Below are 25,212 nucleotides of genomic sequence, written 5' to 3'. Positions count from 1 at the left end.
ACCAAAACATAACAGTATCTGCTCTAACCTTTTGTTTTAATTCTCTATGTGTCTTTCTGTCTCAAGTGTGTTTCTTGTAAGTGAAGTATTGTTGGATAATAGGTTTTTAATCCATTTTGATATCTTCTTGCATTTTATCATTTCATCTCACTCACATTCACAGTTATGATTGCTAACTGTATTTCCCTCCATCCCATTCTCTTTCATTATCTTCCTCTTTTTCCCCTCCTAAAGAGTATTTTGCTTCTGATCATCACTACCTTTAATCTACTTTTCCTCTCCCCTACTTTTTCATTTAATTCCTTTTCCTTCTACTTTCCTGTTTGATAAGATGACTTTCTATCCTCAATTCTGTATTATGTGTCTTCTTTCCTTGAACCTGTTCAGATGAGAGTAAGGTTCAAATGTTTCCTGCTTCCCTGCACTGCTTTTTCTCCATTGTATACACTCTTCTTCATGTATCCCAATTATATGTGATAATTTTCCGCCTTCTTCCTCTCCCTTCAACCCTCCCCCAGTGCATTCTTCTACCTCATCCTTCCATTCTTCTTTTGAGATCCTCCAAACTTAATAGAATTGCCACCAGCTCTCTAATTAGATTTCCTATAAGATTTCTGGTGAAGATAAAACTCTGAGGGATTACATGTAATCCTCATATAATAATGTAAACAGTTTAACCTTTTTTTAGTCCTTTATGATTTCTTACTTCTATTTACCTTTTTATGCTTCTCTTGAGTCTAGTGTTTGAATATCAGATATTTTATATCAACTCTTGTCTTTTCATCAGGAATGTTTGACAGTCCTCCATTTCATTAAGTATCCATTTTCCTCTCTGCAGGATTATACTCTAGCTAGGTTATTCTTGGTTGTCATCCTAGATCAATTCCTTAGGTAATACCATAATCCAGGTTCCATTCCCTTATGGCAGTTGCTGCTAAATCTTATATGATCTTGACTGTGGCTTCATAAGTACTTGAATTCAAGGGGCAGCTAGGTGGCACAGTGGATAGAGCTCCAGCCTTGAACTCAGGAGGACCTGAGTTCAAATCCGGCCTCAAACACTTGACACTTACTAGCTCTGTGACCCTGGGCAAGTCACTTAACCCCAATTGTCTCACCAAAACAAAAACAAAAAACAAATAAGTGCTTGAATTCTTTCTTTTTGGTGACTTGCAGTGTATTTTTCCTTGACCTGATAGTTCTGGATTTTGGCTACAATATTTCTAGGAGTTTTCATTTGGGGATTTCTTTCAGGAGGTGACTGGTGGATTCTTTCAATTTCTGCTTTGCCCTCTCTTTTCTAAGGTATCTGGTCACTTTTAGAATTTCTAGAAATATGATGTCTAGGCTTGTTTTTTCTTCATGACTTTCAGGTAGGCCATTGATTCTTAAATTTAAAAAAGTTCTCATCACTTTGTTTTACAATTCACTTGCTTTTCCTGTCAGATATTTCCTATTCTCTTCTATTTTTCAGTGTTTTTTTTTTAACTTAAAAAAAATTTTTTTTTGATGTCTTATGGAATCATTAGTTTCCATTTGGCCAATTCTAAATTTTAAGAAGTTATTTTCTTCAGTAGGACTTTTTTTGTACCTTTTTTGCCTAGCTGTTAATTCTTTTTTCATAACTTTTTCGTTAGCTTTCATTTTCCCCCCATTTTACTTTCTTCCACTCTTATTTGTTTTGTTTTGGTTTGGTTTGGTTTGGTTTGGTTTGGTTTGTTTGTTTTTAGGCAGTTGAGGTTAAGTGACTTGCCCAGGGTCACACAGCTAGTAAGTGCCAAGTGTTTGGTCTAAGGCCAGATTTGAACTCAGGTCCCCCTGACTTCAGGGCTGGTGCTCTTTCCACTGCACCACCTAACTGCTCCTCTTATTTGGTTTTTAAAATTATTTTTGTACTCTTTTTGAAATTCCTTTCTTTTGCTCTTGCTTTACTCTTCTAGGAATTCTTGTTGGACTTGTGTCCAGTCTGTACTTTTCTTTGAAAATTTGCTGGTAGATGTTTTGAAGTCATTGTCTTCTTCTGTTGTTTGTATCTTGAGCTTTCCTGTCACACAGTAGTTCTTTATGGTCAGGTTCTTTTTTTTATTTGTTCATTCTTCAGCCTATTCCTTGTTGGTTTTTTTTTAAATAATACTTCATTTTTTCCAATTATATGTAAAGACAATTTTTAACATTCATTTTAGAAGAATTTTTGCCCAAATTTTCTCTCCCTCCCCACTTCCCTAAGATGGTGAGCAATTTGATATAGGTTATATATGTTCCAGCCTATTTCTTTACTTTGGATTTTATGTTAATGTTGGGCTCTGCTCATTTTGCCGGAATGAGGAGGAAGAGCCTATCTGATCTGGGCTTCTGCTGCTTTCACAGCTCAGTCTGACAGGCTACACATTCTCAATGCTTCCAAAGTTGTATGATCCGGGAAGAGGTCTGTTTATAGCCCGCTTGGTCTGAACTCTGCAAATTTCTGATCCATATTCAGGTCTGTTAGCTTGCATGTAGTTAAGTTTCATTAGACTATTGATGTGAATTTCTGCAATGCTGATCAACTGAACTACTAACTCCCATTTAGTCTTGGTCTTCTCCTGATTTTTCCATTGCAGGTTTATGTACTTGGCTAAAGGTGAGAACTGAGTCACTGCTCTGCTCCTGGGCTCAGAGCTAAACAGCTAGGTTTCTAGAATTTGTTTTGTGCTCAGTATTCAGTTAGGCCTCCATGCTCTGTCCCAGACACTCCTCTTCACCCTGATCTGTGATCCAGAACTGAGTAAAGAGTGACTGAGCTGCCAGATAGCACCCATTCTTCTCCTAACACTAGTTCAGAGGTCCCCTGGGATAATTTTTTTTCTGTCTCTAGATGCTCGAATGCTTACAGTCCTGCAGCTGCTGTCACTACCACTTACTTGGCTGTGTTCCTGGTATTACTTACCCCAGTGTCTGCAGATCTCTCCCTGCCCCACTCCCTTTCTTCTTTCTTTTCCCAATCATAATTCATTCTAGTGTATTTTCTGAGTTGTTGTTGAAGACATGTGTTGGGAGAGCTGGGGAAAATGCTGACTTTTTACTCTGTTGCCCAGCCTATTTTTTTAGTGTTGTTTTTTGCCTCTTTTCTTCTAAATTGTCCTTCACTTCCGTGTGTTTGCATTCTCAATCTATTGTTCTCTCCTTTGTTTCTTTAGGGAGACTTACCATTGTAGATTCTGATTTTTCTATTCTGCCCCATTATTTTTTGCTGTCTAGGCCATATCTCCTGCTGTCACGATTCTCATTTCTCTTTTAAATCAGTCAGGAACAGCTTGTTGTGGTCCTGTGTTCTCCTCAAATTACACAGGGTCTCATCAAGTCTCATTAAGTATTGGATTATTTTCCTTTGTTTTGTGGTATTAATTCAGAGATGCCTGCTAGATCTAGAGGCCACATTTCTGTCTGCTGTTAATGTACTCCTTGTTGATTTATCTGCTTATGTTGAAAGTTTTTGAATTTTCTTCTTACTGAGATCTTTGGTGATTTCATTCTTTTTCTAACTCTCTGACTCCTTTTTCTCTGATGGTGGACTTAGGGACTGGATCTCAAAGCATCCCAGCCTCATCCCACATTGGGCAGTTCACAGTATAACAACCTATGTCTACCTCAGATGATTTTTGGTTGGCCAGACTGGCTCCTCCCTGGATATTGAGTACTTTCCTTCAGACTTAGTGGAGTACTGGACAGCCCCACTATACACAGTGTCCTGTCCCACCCCTCTGTTCATCATTTCTCTGGCCCAGTCTTGGCAGTTCAGAAAGCTGTCATGCTGGTGCTAGGGGTTTGATTTTTTTTCTAGTTTGGATTTCTGAGAGGCTATGGGAGGAGGTGGGGATTGGATGTGGTGTGGAGTTCTATTTCAACTGATACGCATGTCCTGCCCCTTTCACACTGTTCTGGTTCTTCTGCAGAGATATTTTGCAGCACAGAACATTGCTCACCTTTACACTAGCTGTGTGGTCTCAAGGGGCTTCTGTAGTCTGAAGAACGTTAGAGACATAATGGCTGTCTGTACTGGCCTGGGCAGACTTGTGCAGCCTGGAGCCATGATCTTCATAGCTCTGGAGAGGGAGAGTAGAAACTGGGGTATGGGATTGGGTTTTGTTGTGAACCTATGTAGGTTGGGTAGTGGAGCCTCATTGCTTTGGGGGAAGGGGGTTGAGTAAGGTCGTAGAAATCACTTCATGAGCTTATTGGGGGGCTTTTAAACCATTTTTTGGATTCTAGGTGTCCTAAATCATGGAGATAGCTGATGTTTCTTTATCTCTGACACATAATTTCTATTTTGGAGGGGCTCGAGAAGTCAAGGAATAGAAAAAATGTCTAGTTGTCCATCTTGTTTATTACCCAGCCTATTATTTGCTTCTGAACTTATTCCTTATTCATTACATAGCTAAGACCTGAAACCTCTTCTCTCCGACACTTCTAGGTGCAGGTCCCCTCATTTGTCCACCATGGATTATGTGATCTCAAACTGGGTAGTGGTCAGTATGGCTACCAGATGGCATCCATTTTTGTACCATGTTCTAGTTCAAGAATCTCTTCCTACTCTGGTGCGTCCTGCCCTTTTGCTCCATCTCTGCCCTCTTTCATGGCTTTGAAAATGGAATGCTTCAAGACTATCATGGTCTCCTGGTCAGACCCTGGCCCCAGTGTCCACAGACAGGCAACCAGGACTGAGAAATTACTCACTATGATTTTTTTTTCTTGAATTTCTCTATCAGAATTCAGTCTGGTTTGTATTCTAGATCATTGTGCAAGAAATGTAGTAGGAGAGCTAGGTTGTACTTCTTGCTCCTCTACCATCTTGACTCTACCCTCACAAACAGCTGAACTTACTGTTATCTTTTTTGGTGATTTGGATGGTGGGAAAACTGAAGACCATGTCATGAAGGTTGATTGAAGGAAATTAGGATATTTAGTCTGTAAAAGAGAGACTTAAAGGAGATTCAGCATGGTATAGTAAAAGGAATAGTGGCTTTGGAGTGAAAGATAATGGGGTTAGATCTCTGCTCTGCCATTTATTGCCTGTATAACCATGGGACCTCTCTAGACTTTAGTTTTCTCATTTGTAAAATTTATGTAACTTGGTTTAGGTCATATAAAAAGTCTTTTCTAGCTCTTAGTCTGTGATCCTGTACCTAGAATTATAAAATCTTAGAGTTAGGAAAGATCTCAGAAGAGAAGATGAACTAAAAGCAGAGAAATTAATTAGTAACTATTGAAGGTTCAAACCAGAAGTAATAAGGGTCTGAACTATGTTGGCTTTGAAAATGAAAAGTATGGAACAGATCTTAGTCATGGAATGACTTTCTAGAAAGAGAGACGATATAAGTGTTATGTGTTATACCAGTTCATTTTATAGCCTCTTAAAAAATAATCTGAAAGCAAGGAGAGGTGGAGTGAAACCTCAGAATCTGGCTAGGTTAGTCCAATACATACTTAAATAGGAATTATTTATACAATTATCCCTTCCACATCAAGAGAGTTAGGGGTGTGGTGCTCCCGAGATCTGGAAAACTTGCATAAAATTTTTTGACTCTCTCTTCATGCCAGAGAAGTCTGATGTTTTCTTTTTCTTTTATAGGGTATTTACAATACCTTATTGTAAAATTTTGGGTTGGTAGTATACACCACTATACATATATTTTATGCATTTCTGAGTTTCTAAACTTTTTCTTTGTGTTGTCTGCAGCTTCCACAAAACTCCCCAAGAAAATCCCGTTTAATTTTTTATGCCAACCCACGATATATCAAAACCACGATGGGGAAAGTTGCAACATGGAAGGGATAACTGCATAACTTCTCCAACGAGTGGTCTTTCAGTCTCTGACATTGTCAAGTCAGGGGGGATCTGCTACTTCCTGATATAGCCCATTCTACTTTGGGACAGTTCTGATTGTCAGGATGTTTTTTTCCTTTAGTCTCTCATTCTGTATCATTTCCATGATTCCTAATTAAGCCAAATACTTAAAAGACAGTTATTATGTTGATTTCTCATTGGTTGATTGATCTTCCATCACCTCACCCCCTCCCCCATTCTTCTCTCAAGGCTTAACAGCCCCTTATCTTCAGCTGATCCTTCTGTTCATGCTCTCTCTCTCTTTTTTTTTTTTGCTTTTTTTTTAGGCAGTTGGGGTTAAGTGACTTGCCCAGGGTGTCACACAGCTAGTAAGTGTCAAGTATTTGGTCTGAGGCCAGATTTGAACTCAGGTCCTCCTGACTTCAGGGCCAGTGCTCTATCCACTGCACCACCTAGCTGCCCCTGTTCATGCTCTCAAGGCTCTTCGTTATTCTGAGTACCCCTCAGCATACTCCACTTTATCAATATCCTTCCCAGAATGTGGCACCCAGGACCAAGTACAATATACCACATAAGGTCTGGCTAGGGGAGAGTGCAAAACTGCCTGTCACCTCTCGGGTTCTGGATGCCGTGTACTCTTTCAAGACAGCCTAAGATTGCCTGTACTTTAACTAGGAGCTGTCAATAGAAGTTGAAGAAAGTACCCTTTTAGCTTAATGGAAATAAAAACTTCCTTAAAGAGCTGTCCAGAAGTGTAGGGGCCTACCTCAAGAGTGAGTGGGTTTCCTGTTACTGGAGGGCTTTACATGGAAACTGGAAAGGTCTAGAAAGCATAGACTGGGGTTGAAAAATTAAGATTATGTGAAGGGAAGGAAGTCTCATTCTTTTCTGAACTCAGGATTGTGAGTCAACCCCACATAGATCCTTGCCTCCTGATTTCCTTAAGAGAAAGCTTCAGAGAAGAAGAAATGGGTCAAAATCCTTTCCCCCCCCACCCCGGAATGATGATAATTATTATTATAGTACACTTTTCTGAAGTACTTTAAGGTTTACAGTGCATCTCTTCACAACATTCCTGTCAGAGTTGTAGTACAAGTATGGCTATTATGCCTACTTGACAGCTGAGGAAACTGAGGCTCACGTAGCAGATTACCCAGAGTAATTGTGCAATTCAAATGTGTCTCCTGGCTCCAAGTGTAGTCCTCTTCCTGCTATGCCCTCTGGGATGAGGGTTTTGGGTGCTGACATTTCCCATGTGCCTAAAGTCAAGTCCAAGACAGAGTTGTACTCCACCCTGTCTGAGAGTCAGCATAAAGTGAGCCCCTTTCACAGCTTGCCACCCCCAACCCTGTCTCACTGAACATGTTGAACTTTCAGTTGATTTATTCATTTGGTGACACAGGGAACGTTTGTGTTGTAAAGTGAGGATGGATGGGGGTTTTTTTTGGTAAGTTCCCCAGGAAATGAAAGTTCTAGAAAATGCTAACCACCTTCTGCTCTCTAGGTTCACTATTGAATCAGTTTAACTTCTTAGCACCTCTCAGTGCTTGGGTTTTATTACCTCTTTTTAAGCCAGTTAGTTTATGTGCATTTTTTAACACTGAAAAGCATTTGAAAAGGTGCCTCACTGTTCTTGTCAAAACTCCCACAGTGAGACCAGAAGAGAATTTTTTAAGAAGGAAATAAGCCCCCAACCACCAAACCTGAACCTCCCTCCTCTTCCCTATACAGACAGTTTAAGGAATGTAACCTACTCAAGATGACTGAGTTAAATGAACAACTTATCTTCCATTATGTGAAGACTAGGTGAGACCCCATTTCAGCCAGTGACATTGGCACAAGTTCTAGGATGGGAGCTTCCCAGCCTGTTTAGTGTCCACCTCAACCCTGTGGTCAGGCTTTGGAGGGGTTCCAGTAGGCAGCCATGTGCTTCGAGCCACACTAGTGCTGTTCTCAGCCCCTGAAACAGATGGAGTCCTGGCGTCTGCAGCGGCCCGAGTGACAGCTCCAGAGAAGGGAGAGCTCATTGACATGCTATCAAATTCCACTCACTCACTTGGTAACACAGTTGGGCTGGCAGGTGAGTGACTATGCCATGCTTATACCACCTGGAGCCGGGAGATACAGACTTCCTCCACCACCCAGCCTTCTTTCCATGGTACACACCACCTTCCCTGGCTATTGAATCAAACAAATACAGACACAGGAAGACCATGAAATCCTTGGGTCTCCCAAGTCACATGGTAAAGAAAGCCATTGTGGAGCGGGAAAAACACTGGCTTTGGGACCAGAGGACCATAGTTCTTATTTGACTCTTCACAAGCACTTGCTTGGTGACCACTCCCTCTTCCTGGGATTCAGTTTTCTCATCTCTGATATGAGTAGTCTCTAATACCCTGTTTCTCTCTCAGTCTGGTAATCAGGATGGACCTGCCCTGGACTATGGGCAGTAGCCATGTATATAGGACTTGACATGAGGAAATTCCATTCATTGTCTTCACACAGGAAGGTCAGATGGAGCCATCAGTAGCACCTGCTACTCCCCTGGCAGTGCTAGCGTGGGCCGAGGAAGTACAAGTCGCTCAATTGCCAGGTATGTGTAGGGGCTGGGAGGAGGAGAGAGAGGCCTAGGGAAGGGTCTTTCACAGCTCACTGCCTCTTGTTTCTTTCCCACCCCCTTATTTTTTACAGTCGAGCCATCCAACGTAGTCTGGCCATCATCCGCCAGGCTAGGCAGAAGAAGGAAAAGAAGCGGGATTACTGCATGTACTACAATCGGTTTGGAAAGTGCAACCGGGGCCAGCATTGCCCTTACATTCATGACCCTGAGAAGGTGGCTGTGTGTACCAGGTACTTCTCAGAGACTCTAAGGGCCGGGAATCATATGATCAGCATTTGGGCTGGTTCAAATCTTCTCTGGTAGATCTGCTGACCCAGAGATCCTAGTGACTTTTTGTTCCCTGACCCAGAGAGCTGATGTAACATTGTTGGCCCCATTTTTGCAGTTGAGGAAACTGAGGCTCAATGAGTTTAAATTATTTGCCCAGGGTCACACATACCTAGTGAATATCAGAGTTGAAATTTGGTCTCCAGTCTTCTGTACCAGGTCTTGTGCTCTTGTGTCCATCATCCCACACTAACTTTTCTAGGCTCTGAGAATGTTCTTACAGTGTGGGGTAGTACAGGAAGCACTGGATTCAGAGACAGTGGACCTAGGTTCAGATCAGGTCCATTTCTTGTTCTCTGTCTGGCCATGGGCAATTTCCTTTGGTTTCCTCATCTATAAAATTGACAGGTTCATGGTTTCATAGATCCCTTCTAGATCTAAATTCTGTGATCCTTTGATTCCCACTACTGCTTCAGTCAACTGGGACTGGCACGGCCTGCTTTATCCCAGATGTCTCACACCTAGTACATCCTCTACCCACCACCAAACCAGGGATCCCTAACTTGTTCCAAGCCTTCTGTAGTTATAGGATCATAGGGTTTACATCTGGAAGCAACTTTAATAATCTAATCCAACCCCTTTGTTTTATAGGTAGAAAAATTGAAGTCATTAGAGAAAGGACCTGCCCTAAAGTCACACAGCAAGTTAGTGACAGAGCTAGTGTTAGAACCCAGGTCTCCTGACTCCCAGTCCAGGGCACTTCCCACAATATATATATGAACATCAGTAGCCTCTGGGAACAAGATCTGCTAGAACTTCTATCTCCTGGCCCGTTAACTGGGCTGCAGAATGTCATCTCAATCCTTATCTTCTCAAGACAAAATGGACTCCGAAGGAGATTTTCTTTTCCCCTTAGAAAAAGCTTCTAACTCTGAGCATATTTGCTTTGTAAAAAATATCTCTTGGTTCTCACAGATGCCAGGAGGCTATAATAATGGTTTCAGTTTGCCTCCCACACTATAGCCAGCTAACCCTAAATGAACCTTGGCTCATGATGTACAAGCTTCAGCTCCTCAGTTCAATTCACCATATCGTAATGGAGTGCTGACTGTGAGTCCATCTCTGTATTTGGCTGCCCTATAGTGGAAACAAGAGGAGGAAGTGGTGATCCAGATCCTGCTAAAGAAGACTGGAGAAATGAGGCCCACACACATAAAATAATTACACATAAAATAATTAAAATACACAACTGAATATAATCAGTTCTCATATTGTAAGATTTATATAATCAGGTCTGTAAGAGGTTAGAAGAGTGAGAGGTCACTATAGTCTGTAGAAGTCATAGGTGTTGGTGTGGCTGAACTGCACATGAAAAATGGGGATAGCATGCATCTAGGCCAGGAAAAGCCAGAGAAGGCATTCCAAGATGAGAAAACAGGGTGGTCTCTGCAGCTGTGAGGAAAATAGGTAGGAACTGGTTTGAAGGCACAGAACACTCACCCTTACTGTATGATGCTTAACCAGTAACATTCCATGTACGTATCTAAATGCCACCACTACTCCTGAACACTTTTCTGAAAGTGTTGACTCTTCTTGGGCTCCAAGAAGAGGAATCAGGGCTAGAATGAGCAATGACCTGTTAAGGGGACCATAGGATGATGACAGGGATTCTGTATTTTTTGATCTCTATGCTAATCCACCCCATTCAGCTTGCAAAGTTAGCCCCATTGTGGATTTGATAACCTAAGACTCCCTACCACCACTACCTTGGTGGGGGGGAAGTAGGGTGTGGCAGCTGGGAGGAGTATTCTCAAAAGATAGCACTTTTGAATCTTTTCTAAAGGATCCCTGTCTCTCCCTCCATTTCCAACAGGTTTTTACGGGGCACTTGTAAGAAGACAGATGGGACCTGCCCATTTTCTCACCATGTTTCCAAAGAGAAGGTCTGTATGGCTTAATTAACATACCGGGGCTTTACTCAAGGGCTGGCATTCACATGCACTGGAATTAGGTATTTTAGATGCAGGTCATCTGTAGACATTCAGAATTACTTAGAATTACTCGGTATTTTGAGGCGGGCTTCTGAGTGTATCACACCTAGTGAGGGGGGCACTGCTGTGAGTGCACATCACAGCACAGTGAGTCTGAGCTACCTTCTGCTGTATTCAGGAGGAGAGCTTGCATCAATTAAAGGGATGCTCGTACTTGGGAATGAGAATAAACTTCCAGGAACAGACTTTCTGGTTGGCATGCTCACCCATACTAAAATAAAAGGCTGGAAGACTCACCCGAAAAACAGAAATGTATCTAAAAAGCTAGTGGGATCTTGGGGTTTGTGAATAGAAGCATAATGTCCAGATCAAGGGAGATAATATTCTTCCTATCCTTTGCTCTAGTCAAATAACATCTGAAATAATGTGTTCTGTTTGAGGTGTCACATTTTGGGGAAGATATCGACAATATTGAGAAAGCTCATAGGAGAGTGACCACCTGAATGATGAAAAGACTAGAGATCAGATCTTAGGAAGATTATTTGAAAAAGCTGATAATGTTAAGCCTGGAAATGACTTAGGGGTCCAGAGGGCACAAAATAAGTGTCTTCGGGTATTTGAAGAGTATTCGTATGGAAGAGAAATGAGACTCACTCTGATTGGCTCCAAAGGGCAAAACTAGGAGCAGTGGACACAATTTTCTGAAAGGCAGATTTGAACTTAACTGTATGAAAAAGCTTACTAAGAATCAGAGTTGTTCCAGACTAGGATTGTGTTCCTTGGGAAATCTTCATCGCCTCCAATCCCACCCCAGCGTGTTGTAGAGACCATTCATATTCGATATTCCTTGAATCTGACTTGACTGTTCAGGAAGTACCTATCAGTCCCTGGCAAGACTTTAAAGTGCCTAATTAGAGGAATTTTGTAATCCTCTGGGGGTTAGCCTAGTCACATTTTGACCTTTGCACCATACAGTGCATGCACAAGTATGAGTTACTGTTACGCTAAGTAATGCAACAGAAACATCAGACTTGTACTTCTCAGCGCTAGCAATCAAACTTTATTCATCAAAGGCACGCAGAACATCACTATGTATAATCTGTTAGACAATACAGACATTAACTCTACTAAGAACAAACTACCAACTCGATTTTCTAGGGCTTCCCAGTAAGTATGTCTTGCACTGGTACTCAGTGACAAGATTCCAGCCCTGCCCATCTGGAGGCCCTGTGTATTCCTTCAGGATGGTTACATGGCAGTTCCACAAGTCTCTTTCAATCAATAAGCATGGCCCTCAGGCTAAAACAGGGATGCTTTAGTCCCAAGTTCAGATACATCAGGAGCCAGCTTTATTTTTGGACCCAAGGTCAGGCAGAAGACTGGGGGTCTCCAGGCTAAAGACTGGTGTTATACAAGTTCTGTTTGGTGATTGATTCCCTAAGCTTATGATGAAAGGAAATTATCAGTCAAAGTTAATGACATTAGCAAGCGTTTGAAGGTATGCATCAGCTTAGCGGGTACATGTCATTAACAGTTGTTTACTAGATGTAGGGGACATGTTCAGCATTAGTGATTATTTACCAAATTTGGATGACACTTGTCATTAGTAATTGTTTACCAATTTGGGTAACACACAGATCGTTGCCAAACTAAACCACTCAAATCCTGTCCTGTTGCATAAAAATAACTTGCAAAACAGTACTCTGTCATAAAATGTAAGCTTAAAACAAAATGGAGTCATTTATGTCAGGGCAACAGACTTATTCTCACTATAGAGATCTGATGTACATTTTTCTCCACGGGTAGTGGGATGAACATTGAATCTATCATTAAAAGGCTTGGAGTTGTAATCCCAGCTTTTCTACTTATTACTTGTGTAACTTTGGTCAAGTCTCTTTCTTTCTCTCAGCCTCACTTTCCTCATTTATAAAGTCAGAGTATTGGACTATATGATCTCTTAGGTACCTTTAAGTCCTTGATTCTACAACTTTCACCAGGACCACTAAGACTCACAACAGTGAGTTAGGAGAGAAGGAGAGAAATATGGAAGAAGAGAGGCATGGAGATGAGGGAATGAGACTTTCCCCAGGAAGTCAGAGCAAGAGAGCAAGCAGTAATCCTCACCCACAACCTTCTTATACTGCAAGGGCCACCTTTCCCATTCATCCCTTATTCTCCCCCCACCCCCCACCCCCTGCTCCTTGTGGCTTGCAGCAGGAAGGGAAGACCAAGAATAGAGGTTAGGCCTTATAAGTTAGACTTTTCTATCCTGTCTCCCTCACACTTTACCCTGTCTCTGTTTGATGAGTAGCACCAACAGATCACCACTGCATTCCAACTGCCTGGCTGATGCCTGCCTTGCTGGGAGCCAGAGCAGCTCATCAACACATTAGAAACTGGGGTTTGGGAGGATCTTGCTATAGATTATCACCAAGAAAGATCTGCATCAGTCACATTTCCTTCCCTCCTTGTCCATTCCCCTCAGTAAGCACTGAGATAACTATTTTTCTCTGCTCCCCTCATTTCCCGAAGCCAACTCTAAGGTATACCCTGCCAGCCTTGGACCCAGTCCCAGGAATCAAAGCGGCATAGGCATCCAGCTCACCTGTAGTAAGTCTTTGCTTCAGCCTTTTCATCCCTTTCATCCTCACCATAAGGGATTTAGAGATAATCCAAGCCACCACCAGTATCTTCTGCTTGGGAGCTAAATGCATGGCTTGACCAAATTGGGCCCATCAGGGTATCCAAAACAGAGAGATTCTGCCATGCACCTCAAACTGAATCCTTAAGGGAATGCTCTTAGAATAAAGAGAAACCTTGTGCAGAGGATAAGGACTGATACCAGAGCCCTGGCCTGCATAATAATATTAATAGTTAACACTTTCTTATTTACAAAACATTTTCCTCACAGTAGCCCTGTGAGAAATGCATAGTCAATATTATTATTCCCATTTTACGTTTGAGGAAATAGGTTCAGACATTTGATGGTTTGTTCAAGACATTGCTAGTAAGTGTAGGATCCAGGTTTTCTCAAGCTCAAGTTTTCTGACTCCAGGTCTCGTTCTCTCCAGTACACTCTGTTGCCTCCAGGGTGAGGGGTGCCTTTTTTCTTCACTGAGTCAGACTCAGTGTCTTCTCAGGTTCTGCAGCTAGGCAGTATCTCAAGCATGAGGTCAAGAGGACAGGATATCCCTTCCCTACACTTTGCCCCTCTCTAGTTGGGAGAGAATAGATGAAGAACACATGTAAAGGGATTGATATGAAGGGCTACCTCCTCAGAAACTGTGGAAATGGAGGAGAGAGTAGGGAGTGATGTCCATGGGTTTTGAGATGAAGAGAAAGGGAAAAGGGGGAGAAAATTACTTCAGTTTTTTCAAAGTTGAGGTCCTTGGCTGATAGAGAAAAGGAGGGGGCACGGGAGAAGGTGTGGGGAGCTTGAGAAGTAAAGAGAGAGTTTGTAATAGTTTCTGTGGGGAATGAGAGAGAGGGAATAAATTAGGAATAAAGATTGTCTTGTACTGAGGGCTCAGTTGAAGCTGGATAGCAGGGATTTATAGTACTGTCAACAATAGTAGACTTCCTCTAGCTCTGTTCAGCAACATGTGAATAGGAGGAGAAGAGGCATATGAAGGGAGTAATCGAGGTTTTGGCAAGGAATGAGAGGTGACAGGACAGCGGGGCAAAGATTTCAAGAGTTGATGACACTGTGGAGTTTAATTGGCTAATTCTCGAGTTGAAATTGGGAACGGTAAAAAACGGAGTAGGAACAGAAAGGCCTGAAAAAGCACTGAGGGAAAAGAATGAATTTAGGAGGGGTGATACAAAATAGTGAGAGATGAGATGAAAGGAATTTATGGTCAGATAGAAGAATATAAGATTTTTTTGATTAAGGAATTGGAACCGATATAGGTAATGGTGAGATCCATAGTGTAACTATTCCTTATGGGTGGCTGAGTTAGAGTGGACAATTAGATCATGATAGTTAAAGAGATTGAGGAATTAGAAGGTTGAGGAGTTTGAGAGAAGGTCAGTATGGATATTGAAGTCCTTCAGTATATAGGCAAGGAGGAAGATAATGAGCCAGATGCTGAACTCCTGGAAAAGAAGGGAAAATGACCTAGAGGACAATACATAGCAGTCACCACGATGTTGAATACAGTGGAAAATGTTAATCAAATTAACTTTGAAGGAGTTCGCATATATGTGTATAATAAGCTTTTGTTTGGCAATGGGGAGTTTTTGTTTTTGTTTTTTAAATAAAAAGGACTGTAATTTGCCTTCATTCTAATAGAAGAATACAATATGTGCACAAATTGAAATGTGAACTATAATACGAGATTGAAGTTTGATGGAGCAAAGAAGAGCTCCAGTCCTAAGAAAATTTGAGGGAGGAGGGATTTTTTTTTTTTTGGCCAAGGGGGTGAGATCTTGAAGGAAAAGGATGATTTCAATAGAAATAGATGAGTGCAGAGTAAGTTACAGGCATAAGGGATGGCACACACACAGATGCATAGAAGCTGGAGAGGGCAGGATGGATTTGGGGAGTGGCTTGTACTCCAGTTTATCTGGAACAAAGAACATCTAGTGGAGATAAAGAGTAAAATAAAGATGAAGAGGTAGGGTAGAGCCAGCTTAAAGTGGGCCTGAATTACCAGGCTAAAGAACTGCTTCTTACCTTATATATTATGGGGAGCCATAAATAATTTTTGAACAGGGGAGTGACAGCATCAGAGCTCTGAAATTAAAAAAGGTGATCTTGGCAGCTGTGTGAGGGTTGGATCAGGAAGAAGGTAAAGTGTGCCCAGGAAACCACTTCAGAGATCACTGCATTAAGTTAAGTTAAGAGGTGATGAGGGCCTGACTCAGGATAACTGCAGTGTGAGTGTAGTGGAGGGATTAGATGCAAGAAGTTTTGCAGCAGGGGAAATTGATAGACCCTGACAGCTCATTGTATTGGAGGTGGAAGCAGAAGGAAGAGTGACAGAAGACTATTCTGGTATAACTAATATCCAGCCACAGCTTAGTTTGGCCGGGACAAACTAAAGGGTTTCCTGGTCTTGTTTTCTTTACCTCACTCAAACATGGCCCCCTGTTCAATTTGCCTGAAAGTTATCCGTTTTATTCCTGGTGGTTAAGGAGAAGTAGAATGTGAATCGAATCATAGACTTTTAGAGCTAAAAAGGTCCATTCTAAGCAAGAAGCTGCCCTATAACAGGCCTCATAAGTCATAATTCAGCCTCAGCTTGAATAACTGTAATGAGGGAGAGATTACTGCCTCCAAAGTCAGCCCATTCCACCTTTGAGACAGCTCTAATTTTCAAGAAGTTTTTTGTTATATCAAGCTTAAATCTGCATTTATGCAACTTTCACCCACTGGTCCTTTGAGGCCAAGAAGAATAAATCTAATCCCTCTTAAACATAATAGTCCTTTAGAAACTTGAAGATAGCTATCATGTGATATGTTAAAAAAAATACTTATTCAAGTAAAAAGTGGTTAGTGGTGGCTGTTTGGTATTGGATAGAGAGCTGGGTCTGGAGTCAGGAAGTTCTGAGCTCAAATCCTGCCTGGGCAAATCGCTTAATCCTTGTATGCCTCAGTTTCCTCATCTATAAAATAGGAATAATGCCACCTTTCTCCCAGGGTTGTTGTGAGGATTAAATGGCATCGTATTTGTAAAGCACAATATAAATGCTGCTGCTCCTGTTCCCCTTAAATCTCCTTATCTCTAGACCAAATATATTTCTCTGAGTTCATCAAATGATCCTTAATATGGCTTAATCTGCAGTTCTGTCACTGTCTTGACTAGCCTACTTTGGATACCCTCCAGTGTATATTTTTCCTACCTTCATAATAAATCCTCTTCTCTCTACTCAAACAGCAGCCACCCTTCACTTATTGCCTGCTGACTATTGGACCATTGCAATAGCCTTCTGCTTGGTCTCCCTGCCTCAAGTCTTTTTTCATTCCAGTTCACCCTCCACTTGCCTGTCAGAGTTATCTTCCTAAAGTGTAGGTCTAACCACATCACCCTGTCAGTTTACTCAGTAAACTCCAGTGGCTTCCTGTTACCTCCAGAATCAAACCTAAAATCCTCTAATTTGGCTTTTAAAGCCCTCTATAAACCTGGCCCCTTTTTACCTTTCCCATTTTCTTACACTTTACTCCCTTCTATGTATACACTGGCCTACTTGTTATTCTTCATACATGTCACTCTATCTCCCCACTCTTTGCCTTTGCATTCGCTGTTCCCCCATGCCTAAAATGCTCTCCCTGCTCACCACTACCTCCTGGCTTCCTCAAAAACTTAGCTCAGATTCCACTTTCTGCAAGAGGCTTTTCCTAGTCCCTGCACTGCTAGTGTCCTCCTCACTCTGAAATTACCTCCCATTTATACTGTGTCCATCCTGTACGTACATAGTTATTTGCATGTGGTATCCGTACCAGCCCCCCACCCCCAGACTATGAGCTCCTTGAAGGCAGGAACCATCTTTTTGCCTTTTTTTTAATATCCCTGTGCTTAACTTAGTGCCTGGCACATAATGAGTACTTAACAAATGCTTGTTGACAGATTACAATGTGATACCCAGAACTGAACACAATATTCCAAATATGGTCTGAGGAAGGCAGAGGATAACAATATGTATGATATAAACATCAGCCATTATTATTATTGCCTAGAATGAAAGTTCCCTCTAAGTTCAGCTGACTACACTGTGTCATGCTACCTCTTGAATTAGACTAGATGACTTCGAAGGACCCTTCCGATTCTAACAATATACCACTCTTTTGAAAAAAAAATTCCTATTGAGAACAATTGTTTTTATATCACCTACATTTTCCCCTGCATCCCCTCCCCAAAAGAATCACCCAATGTAACCAAAAAAAAGTATTTTTTAGAGGAAAAAAGAAGAGGGAAAAAAATCAGTAAAACCAGTCAGTACATCAAAAAAGTACAAATACATGCAATGTTAAAAGCAGAAAAGGGAATAAGTTTTTATGTAGCATCTACTATGTGTCAGAGACTGTGCTAAGTGCCTAACAAATATTATTTCATTTGTTAGAACCCCCACCTCTGCAAAAGAGTGTGATGAGAAAACACAGGGAGGATTTATTCTCATATCTCTTCTCAGAGTTCATCATTTTCCTTTGTATTTCACAACATTCATTTTTTCTTTTGTAGTTCTCATTTTCATTAATGTAGTCATTATTTATATTGTTTTCTTGGCTTTGCTTCTTCACTTTACATCAGTCAGCCAGTAAACTTTTGTTAAGCACCTACTTTATGCCATGCTAAGCCCTGGGGATACAAAAAGAGGCAAAAGTTGGTTCCTGCCCTCAAAGATCTGACAATCTAATGACAACAAGCAGACACAAGCAAACAAATCTGTACAAATAAGTTATACACACAGGATAAATAGGAAAGAATTAACAGGAGCAAGGCATTAGAATTAAAAGCCTGGAAAGCCATCTTGTAGAAGATAGGATTTTAGTTGAGACTTGAAGGAAGGCAGTAGGCAGAGATGAGCAGGGAGATCATCCCAGACATGGGGGGGCAGCCAAAGAAAATGCCCAGAGCCAAGAGATGGAGTGCCTTGTTCATGGAGCAGCAAGGAGGCCAGTGTTACTGAATTGAAGAGTACATGGGGGTGAATAAGATATAAGACGACTGGAAAAGTAGGAGGGGGCTAGGTTATGAAGGTCTTTGATTTGATCCTAGAGATAATAGGGAGCCACTAGAGTTTATTGAGTGAGAAAGAGGTGCAACATGATTAGACTTGGCCAAATGGAGGATGGATTGGAGTGGGGAGAGACTTAAGGCAGGCAGACCCACCAGTAGGCTATTGCAGTAGACTGGATATCAGATGATGAGGGCCTATGCCTGTGTAATAGGAGTGTTAGAAGAGAGAAGGGTGTGTGTTTGAGAGATGCTGTAAAGATGAAATCAACAAGCCTTGGCATCATGGTCCTGAGGAATCAGATTATAAGCCTGTGTGACTGAGAGAATGGTGTTGCCCTCTACAGTAATAGGGAGGTTAGGGAGAGGGTTTAAGGGGAAAGATAATGAGTTTGGTTTTGGACATGTGGAGTTTAAGATGTTTATTGAATATCCATTTTAAGATATCTGAAAAGCAGTTGGAGATGCAAAATTGGAAGTCAGCAGAGAGTTTGGGGCAGGAGAAGTAGATTTGAGAATCATCTGCACAGAGATAGTAATTAAATCCATGGGAGCTGATGAGATCACCAAGTGAAGTTGTATAGAGGAAGAAGAAAAGATAACAGGAAAGAACACTGTGGGACACCTGCGGTTAGAGGTTATAATCTGAATAACAATGCAGCAGAGAAGCCTGAGAAGGAGCAGTCTGTTAAGTAGGAGAACCAGGAGAGAGAACCTGCAAACCTATAGAAAAGAGAGTCTTAAGGAAAAGAGGGTGATTAGCAGTGTCAAAGACTTAGAGAAGTTGAGAAGGATGAGGACTGAGAAAAGGCCACTGGATTTGGCAGTTAGGAGATCATTGCTAACTTTGGAGAAAGCAGTTTTGGTGAAATGATGAGATTAGAAGCTGGATCGTAAGGGGTTAAGAAGTGAGAGAAGAAAAGGTAGAGACACCTGTTATAGACAGCCTTTTCAAAGAGTTTAGCCACAAAAGGGGCAAAAGAGATATAAGACAACAGCAGCATTGGAAGGATTAAGCAAAGGTTTTTTCAAGATGGGAGAGACATGAGTGTGTTTGTAGGCAGTAGGAAGTGAGCCAGTAGACAGGGAAAGATTGAAAATAAGTGATAGAAAGGAGGTAACAGAGAAGGCAGTTGACTAGAGGAGACTAGAAGGAGTGACACCACTTGAGCAGGTAGAACAATTTGCCTTAGTAAGGAGTAGGGCCACCTCTTTGTAACAAAAGACATCAAAGTGATAGGAGATGAGGAAGAGGGGAGAAGAGGGAGCTCATGGCAAATGGCCTCAACATTTTCTGTAAAATCTGAGGCAAGGTTCTCACATGAGAGTAGGGGAGAGGGAGCTGGGGCGAAGTTTGAGGAGGGGTGGGAAAGGTTTGGAAAAATTATTACTTTATGTAAGTCTTTCCTTGTCTCTCTATACTCATAATTTTGTTGTTTCTTATTGCATATTAATATTATATTCATGTACCACACTTTGGTAAGCCATTCCCCAGTCTATGGACATCTTCTTTGTTTCCAGTTCTTTTCTATGCTATGCCACTCTTAAAGTGATCTAACATTTTGTTAACTTTGTTGACTGCCACTTCACGCTTTTAACTTACTGTGAGTCTGTAGTCCTTTAAAAGCCTGTTTTTCTTCTCACAGACTCTTTAACTTCTCCCTTAACTTAATACAAGACTTCCCATCCCACTTGAGATTTCTGCTTAAAAAACCCAATGAGCTACCCCCATCATTGACCAGTCAAAAATTATTTTATGTGTTTGATCCTAATGTACCTAGGAAACCTTTCCTTTCAGTGCTCCTGATTCTGCATCTGTGATCTTTGGGGCCCAATTGTTTCTATACAGACTCAGCGTGACTCCCTGGTCTCTCTCCCAGCTGGATTCTCTCTTTGGCTGAAGTAAGCAGGAGGCTAGAGGAACAGTGTCTTCCACTCCACTCCAGTATGAACCTCATACTATCTAGAACAGGAAATGATCTATCAACAAAAGGGAGTTAGCATTAGGGCCAGTCCCTCTCCTCACAGAGCTTACAGTCTTATACCTGTCAAGGAAGAGGCAAGATTGATACACATGAGAAAAATTCAAGATAGGATCAGGTGCTAGACCAAGAGATGGAGGAATTTAAAGGAGTAACCAGAAAAGGAGGCATCCTTTTGGTAGGCCTGCAGGATAGAGTTCAGAGAGGTTCAGATGAGAGGAGAACTTTCCCAAAAGAGAATCCCACTGATCCCCTGAAAAAAACAAAAAAGGTGCTGAAGAGGAGCTGCCAGCCTCATCTGGAATGTAGTATTGATTACTCTGCTAAAGTCAGGTCCTGGCCCACTGCGACCCTTTGAACCATCATACATTAAGGTACCAAGAAGTATAGGGCTTTTAGAGTTTGAAGTAATCCTCTAGCACAACACATTAATTTTCTAGAGGACAAAACTGAAGCCCAAGATTGTTAAAAATGACTTGCCTACAGTTACAAAGTTAGTGCACAGAAGAGCTGGGATTCAGGCCCAAGTCCCCTGACTCCCAGCACCACATCAGATCTGGATCCTATATCCTTAAAAGTATTGATAATAGATGGGCCTTTCCTGCTGTATACTAAACACATACAAGGTACCTGGTGACTCCTCCCCGCATCAGCCTCCCTCAGAAGCTAACTAGAGTTGGACATAAATTTTTGAGTTCTGTTGAGAACAACGTGGAGGAGCTGGGCCTGCTGTGCACCACGTGATGATTTGGGGGTGGGAAGATGGTCAGTGTGAATGGATGAACTTGCAGGGCAGGTTGACGTGAGATTAGGACTTGGGCAGAGGCATGCTGGTGCTCCTGCCGCTGCCACTGCTGCGGCAACAGCTTTTCCCCTTGAGGAACTTGAAAAGAATCAGCATTTTTCTCCCTAATAGAGCTCAGAAACTCTGTTGTGAGCAATTTGGAAATTCACGTCGAGTTTCGGGTTCATTAGCTCGAGGCTCCCGAGCCTCTGCATATTCCAAGCTGTCTAATACGGCCGCCCCGCACCAGTGCCCTGAATTAATGTTATTGTTATTTGTGTGGACGTGGTGGGGTGCAAACAAGGTTAATTGAAATGAGAATGCAGTTTCCTCTTGATAATGGCCCCGGCTTGACAGCTAGGAGGAGTTTAGTTTGGTATAAGAGTTGCCTTTATTATCCCTTTTTATTAGAGCTAATTTGGGCTCTATATCAAAAACTACATTAAGGGAATTGTTTACGGTCATACCACCACCAGCCCCACCGTGGAAGCCCCCAACTCCCGGCCTCTCTCTCAATGGCTGCAGTTAAGAGACAATTAAAAATAAACTCTTGTATTTGAAATCACCCTTTGTTTCTTTGTGCTTCCTTCCTTCCCTCCTCCTGCTTTTTTTTCCCCATCTGTGTACTCGTCTCCGATGCTGGTTTATTCTCTACTGCCTCATCTCCACCCCACCCTGCTCCCCACCCCCTGCCCACACACACACATGCCCTTCTCTCCTCCATCCTCATCTCGTCTGCTGGCTGCCTTGCTCACACACTCTTGCTAATCCCTTCGCTGTTTCTCTTCTCTTCTTGACCCTGAGCTCTCTTCCTCTCTGCAGCATGCTCTTGATGCCACTTACTCCCTCTCTCCCTTGTCCTCTGGATCCCATTTCATTTACTGGCTGTCTTGGGGCTGTTACTCAGGCTCTTGTTTTTCTTATTTTCACACTTCTCATTTGATTGCTCTCTCTCTCACACCTCCTCTCATTCTCTTGCTCGTTCTCTCATTCATCCTGGAGATCCTGATCTTGCTTTCTGTCTGTCTTACACTCTGCTTTAATTTCTATTTCTCAGTTTCTTGCTGCCTTACCGTCTGTCTGCCTTGCTCCTTCACACCTTCCTTCTCTCTCTCTCTCTCAATCATGCTATCACTTATTCTGTCGATCTTTATCTGACTTCTTATGTCACTCTTTTTATTTTCTCTTTTTTGTTGTCCACTCTTTTTCTTTCACATAGTATCATTATTAGTTTCACAACTCTCTTTGGTTCATTCCCTTACTCTTTCACTCTCAGTAACCTGCCAGTCATCTCAGTCAAGTGAAGCCGTATAGGTCTGACTTCAGAAAACCAACAGCAGGCTGGAAAGTCTTGTGGTCCGCTGTGATAAGGAGGTTCCCTGGAGACTGTGACTGTGTCCAGGCAGTGCCAGGGAGTGGAGAGTCTTGCCTTAGACTCCAGTTCAAGAAGTCAGGTCCCCCTTCTTTCTACCAGTGCCAAATGTAAGGGCAGAACAGAGCCCCAGTGAGCAGCCGCTGAAGCAGCAAGTCAGCCTTTCAGCAGGGCTGAGAGTTTCATTGCTTTCCCTCCCAAGTCATGCCATTTATAACTGACTGGTCAGGTTTTTAGGTTAGTGTGTAGCAATGATAACTTGAGTGAAATGTAGGAAATCTCAGAGCAAGCTAGTAATTTGTTTTTAATTATATTAGCTGGGTAAAGGAGAGAGTGGGTGATGTCCAGTGTGACCATGATGATGGCAGGTATGCAGTCCTTTCCATTTTTCTCTTACCTAGTGGTAAAACTGGAAATAGCCCCATCCACACTTTAACTATTCAGTCAGAATGACAAAGCTTCTCACGGTAAAAACATTTAGTCCCTAAACACTATTTTTCATCCCTACTCCCACCCTCCCCAGCTTTTCTTGCCCCCAGTAATCTGGCATCCTCCACAGTTCAATTTCAGTCTTATAACGTGTTAGTGCTTTTTGTGGACTTTATATTACAGACAAACTGGGTAACTCTCCAAATTCCATTCTTATCCTGTTTACCTGTCTCCATGACTTTACTTATACCGTCCACTGTACTTGGAATTGACTCCCTACCTGCATTTCTTAAAGTCTTTCCCTTCAGAGCTCAACACATGTCACCTTCATCAAGCTTTCTCTGTCCATCCCCATCTTCCCTGCCTTGGGTTTTTGCTGATACTTTCCCTGGATCTCTTTCTTGCATCGTAGTTATTTATATGTATACCTTTACTCTCTAAGCTTCTTGATAGTGGGGTCTGTTTTAGGTTAATTTTTGTATTCCTCATAATGAGCATAGGACCCTGTTTAATAGATATTTATTGTTGAATGAATGAGTGATTGCCCAAATAGGATAATGGGGCAGATGCAGACAGGGCCATACTGCAACATCCTGAGTTTCCCAGTAGTCCATTGAACATTGGAAGGGCTCATAAAATGTTCTCTCTCCTCAGATATATTTATTTGTTTGTTTTTTTATTTATTTCATGACTCTTAGTTCTAGGATGGAGCCTCCACCTGTTCCGTTAACTGCTGACCTCCCCCAAGACATAAGACTATTCTATTCTTTTCTTTTTCTGTGTGTTCTGCCTCAGAGATCCATACCTATGACTTTAGCTTTCACCTCCCAGATCCCTCTCTATGGCTCCCTTGACCAGCTATAGCATTTCTATTGATACCTTTTTCTCTCAAGCTAGGATTCTCAGAGTCATGATTGACTCTCCTTTCTCCTCTGTAACTAATCACACACTAGCCTCAATGATCTTCAGAATGTCTTTTCACCTATCCTTTATACTCCCTTAGCCACCACCTCATATTTAGGCTATCACAGTAGTCTCCTAACCCACTTCTGTGCTGCCGGTCTCTTCCCTTCCAATACATCTTGCACATTCTTCCAGAGCTTTCTTCCTGAAACAGAGCTCTGATCATGCTGCCACTGCCCCCCACCCGCCACCCCTATCCATAACTAAACACTTTCCAGTGTTTCCTCATTGCATGCTCTAGTCTAAATTCCTCTGTCTAGATTTCCAAGCCCCTTATCTTATCTCTCCAAATTTATCTCCCCTTCTCTTCATTGAGCTCAATGAGTCTTATAGCCAGACAGACCCTTAAACCATAGACTGATAGAGCTGGAACAATAATAATAATAATAATAATAATAATAATAATAATAATAATAATAATAATAATAATAACAACAACAACAATAACAATAGCTAGCATTTATATGGGGCAGCTGGGTGGTGAAATGGACAGAGTGCAGAGCCTGGAGTCCAGGAGACTCATCTTCCTGAATTCAAATGTGGCCTCAGACACTTCCTAGCTGTGTAACCCTGGACAAGACACTTAACCATTTTTGCCTCAGTTTCCTCATCTGTAAAATGAGCTGGAGAAGGAAATGGCAAACCACTCCAGTGTGTTTCTCAAGAAAACCACAAATGGGGTCACAAAAAGTCAGACAGGACTGAAAAATGACTGAATGAAAGCATTTATATGGCACTTTAAGGTTTGCAAAACGCTTTACATGTATTATCTCATTTGATCCTCACAACAACACTGTGAGGTACTATTATTATCCCCATTTTTCAGATGGAAGAACTGAGGCTGAGAATAAGTCACTTGACCAGAGTTACACAGCTAGTGTCTGAGGCAGAATTTGAACTCAGATTTCCTGTCACCAAGTCCATTGCACCATCTGGTGGTATTGAACATTATAACTTGGATTATAAAATGTAAGCACTAAAGGGGACTTTAGACCTTAGACAATAGAGTGTGAGAGCTAGGAAAGACTTCAATGCATAAAACATTGGAATTGACAGAGAATTTAGAACATGTTAGGTTGGCACTAGGAGGAATCTTAGCATACCACCTTCCAGCTCCGCAATTGTAAAAAATGAAGGCCCAGAGTGGTGGGAGAAGTGATTCACCCTGTCATGGAGCAGGTTGGTGGCTGGACCAGAATAAGAACTGAGAACTCTTGATTCACAGTCTGGGGATATTTCTACTATTTTTTGCTTTTCTTTATTCCCTGGCTTTTATCCAAGTGTTTGCCATACAGTAAGCGATT

The 25,212-nt window shown here is 41.8% G+C and overlaps 1 protein-coding gene across 1 annotated transcript in view; it reads left to right on the top strand.

The window, feature by feature from the left end:
- Window positions 1-25,212, top strand: part of ZC3H3 (zinc finger CCCH-type containing 3) — a 524,599-nt gene that overhangs the window by 416,280 nt on the left and 83,107 nt on the right. The window contains 3 exon segments of the mRNA XM_020995271.2: window positions 8,330-8,417; window positions 8,516-8,674; window positions 10,585-10,654. Of these exon segments, the coding sequence (XP_020850930.1) occupies window positions 8,330-8,417; window positions 8,516-8,674; window positions 10,585-10,654 (317 nt within the window).

This window comes from Phascolarctos cinereus, unplaced genomic scaffold (genome assembly GCF_003287225.1).
Source record: "Phascolarctos cinereus isolate Bilbo 61053 unplaced genomic scaffold, phaCin_HiC Scaffold_4;HRSCAF=312, whole genome shotgun sequence".
NCBI classification, from domain to species: domain Eukaryota; kingdom Metazoa; phylum Chordata; class Mammalia; order Diprotodontia; family Phascolarctidae; genus Phascolarctos; species Phascolarctos cinereus.
The sequence above is the reverse complement of the archived record's forward strand: the minus strand, read 5'-3'. Positions and strand labels throughout refer to the sequence as shown.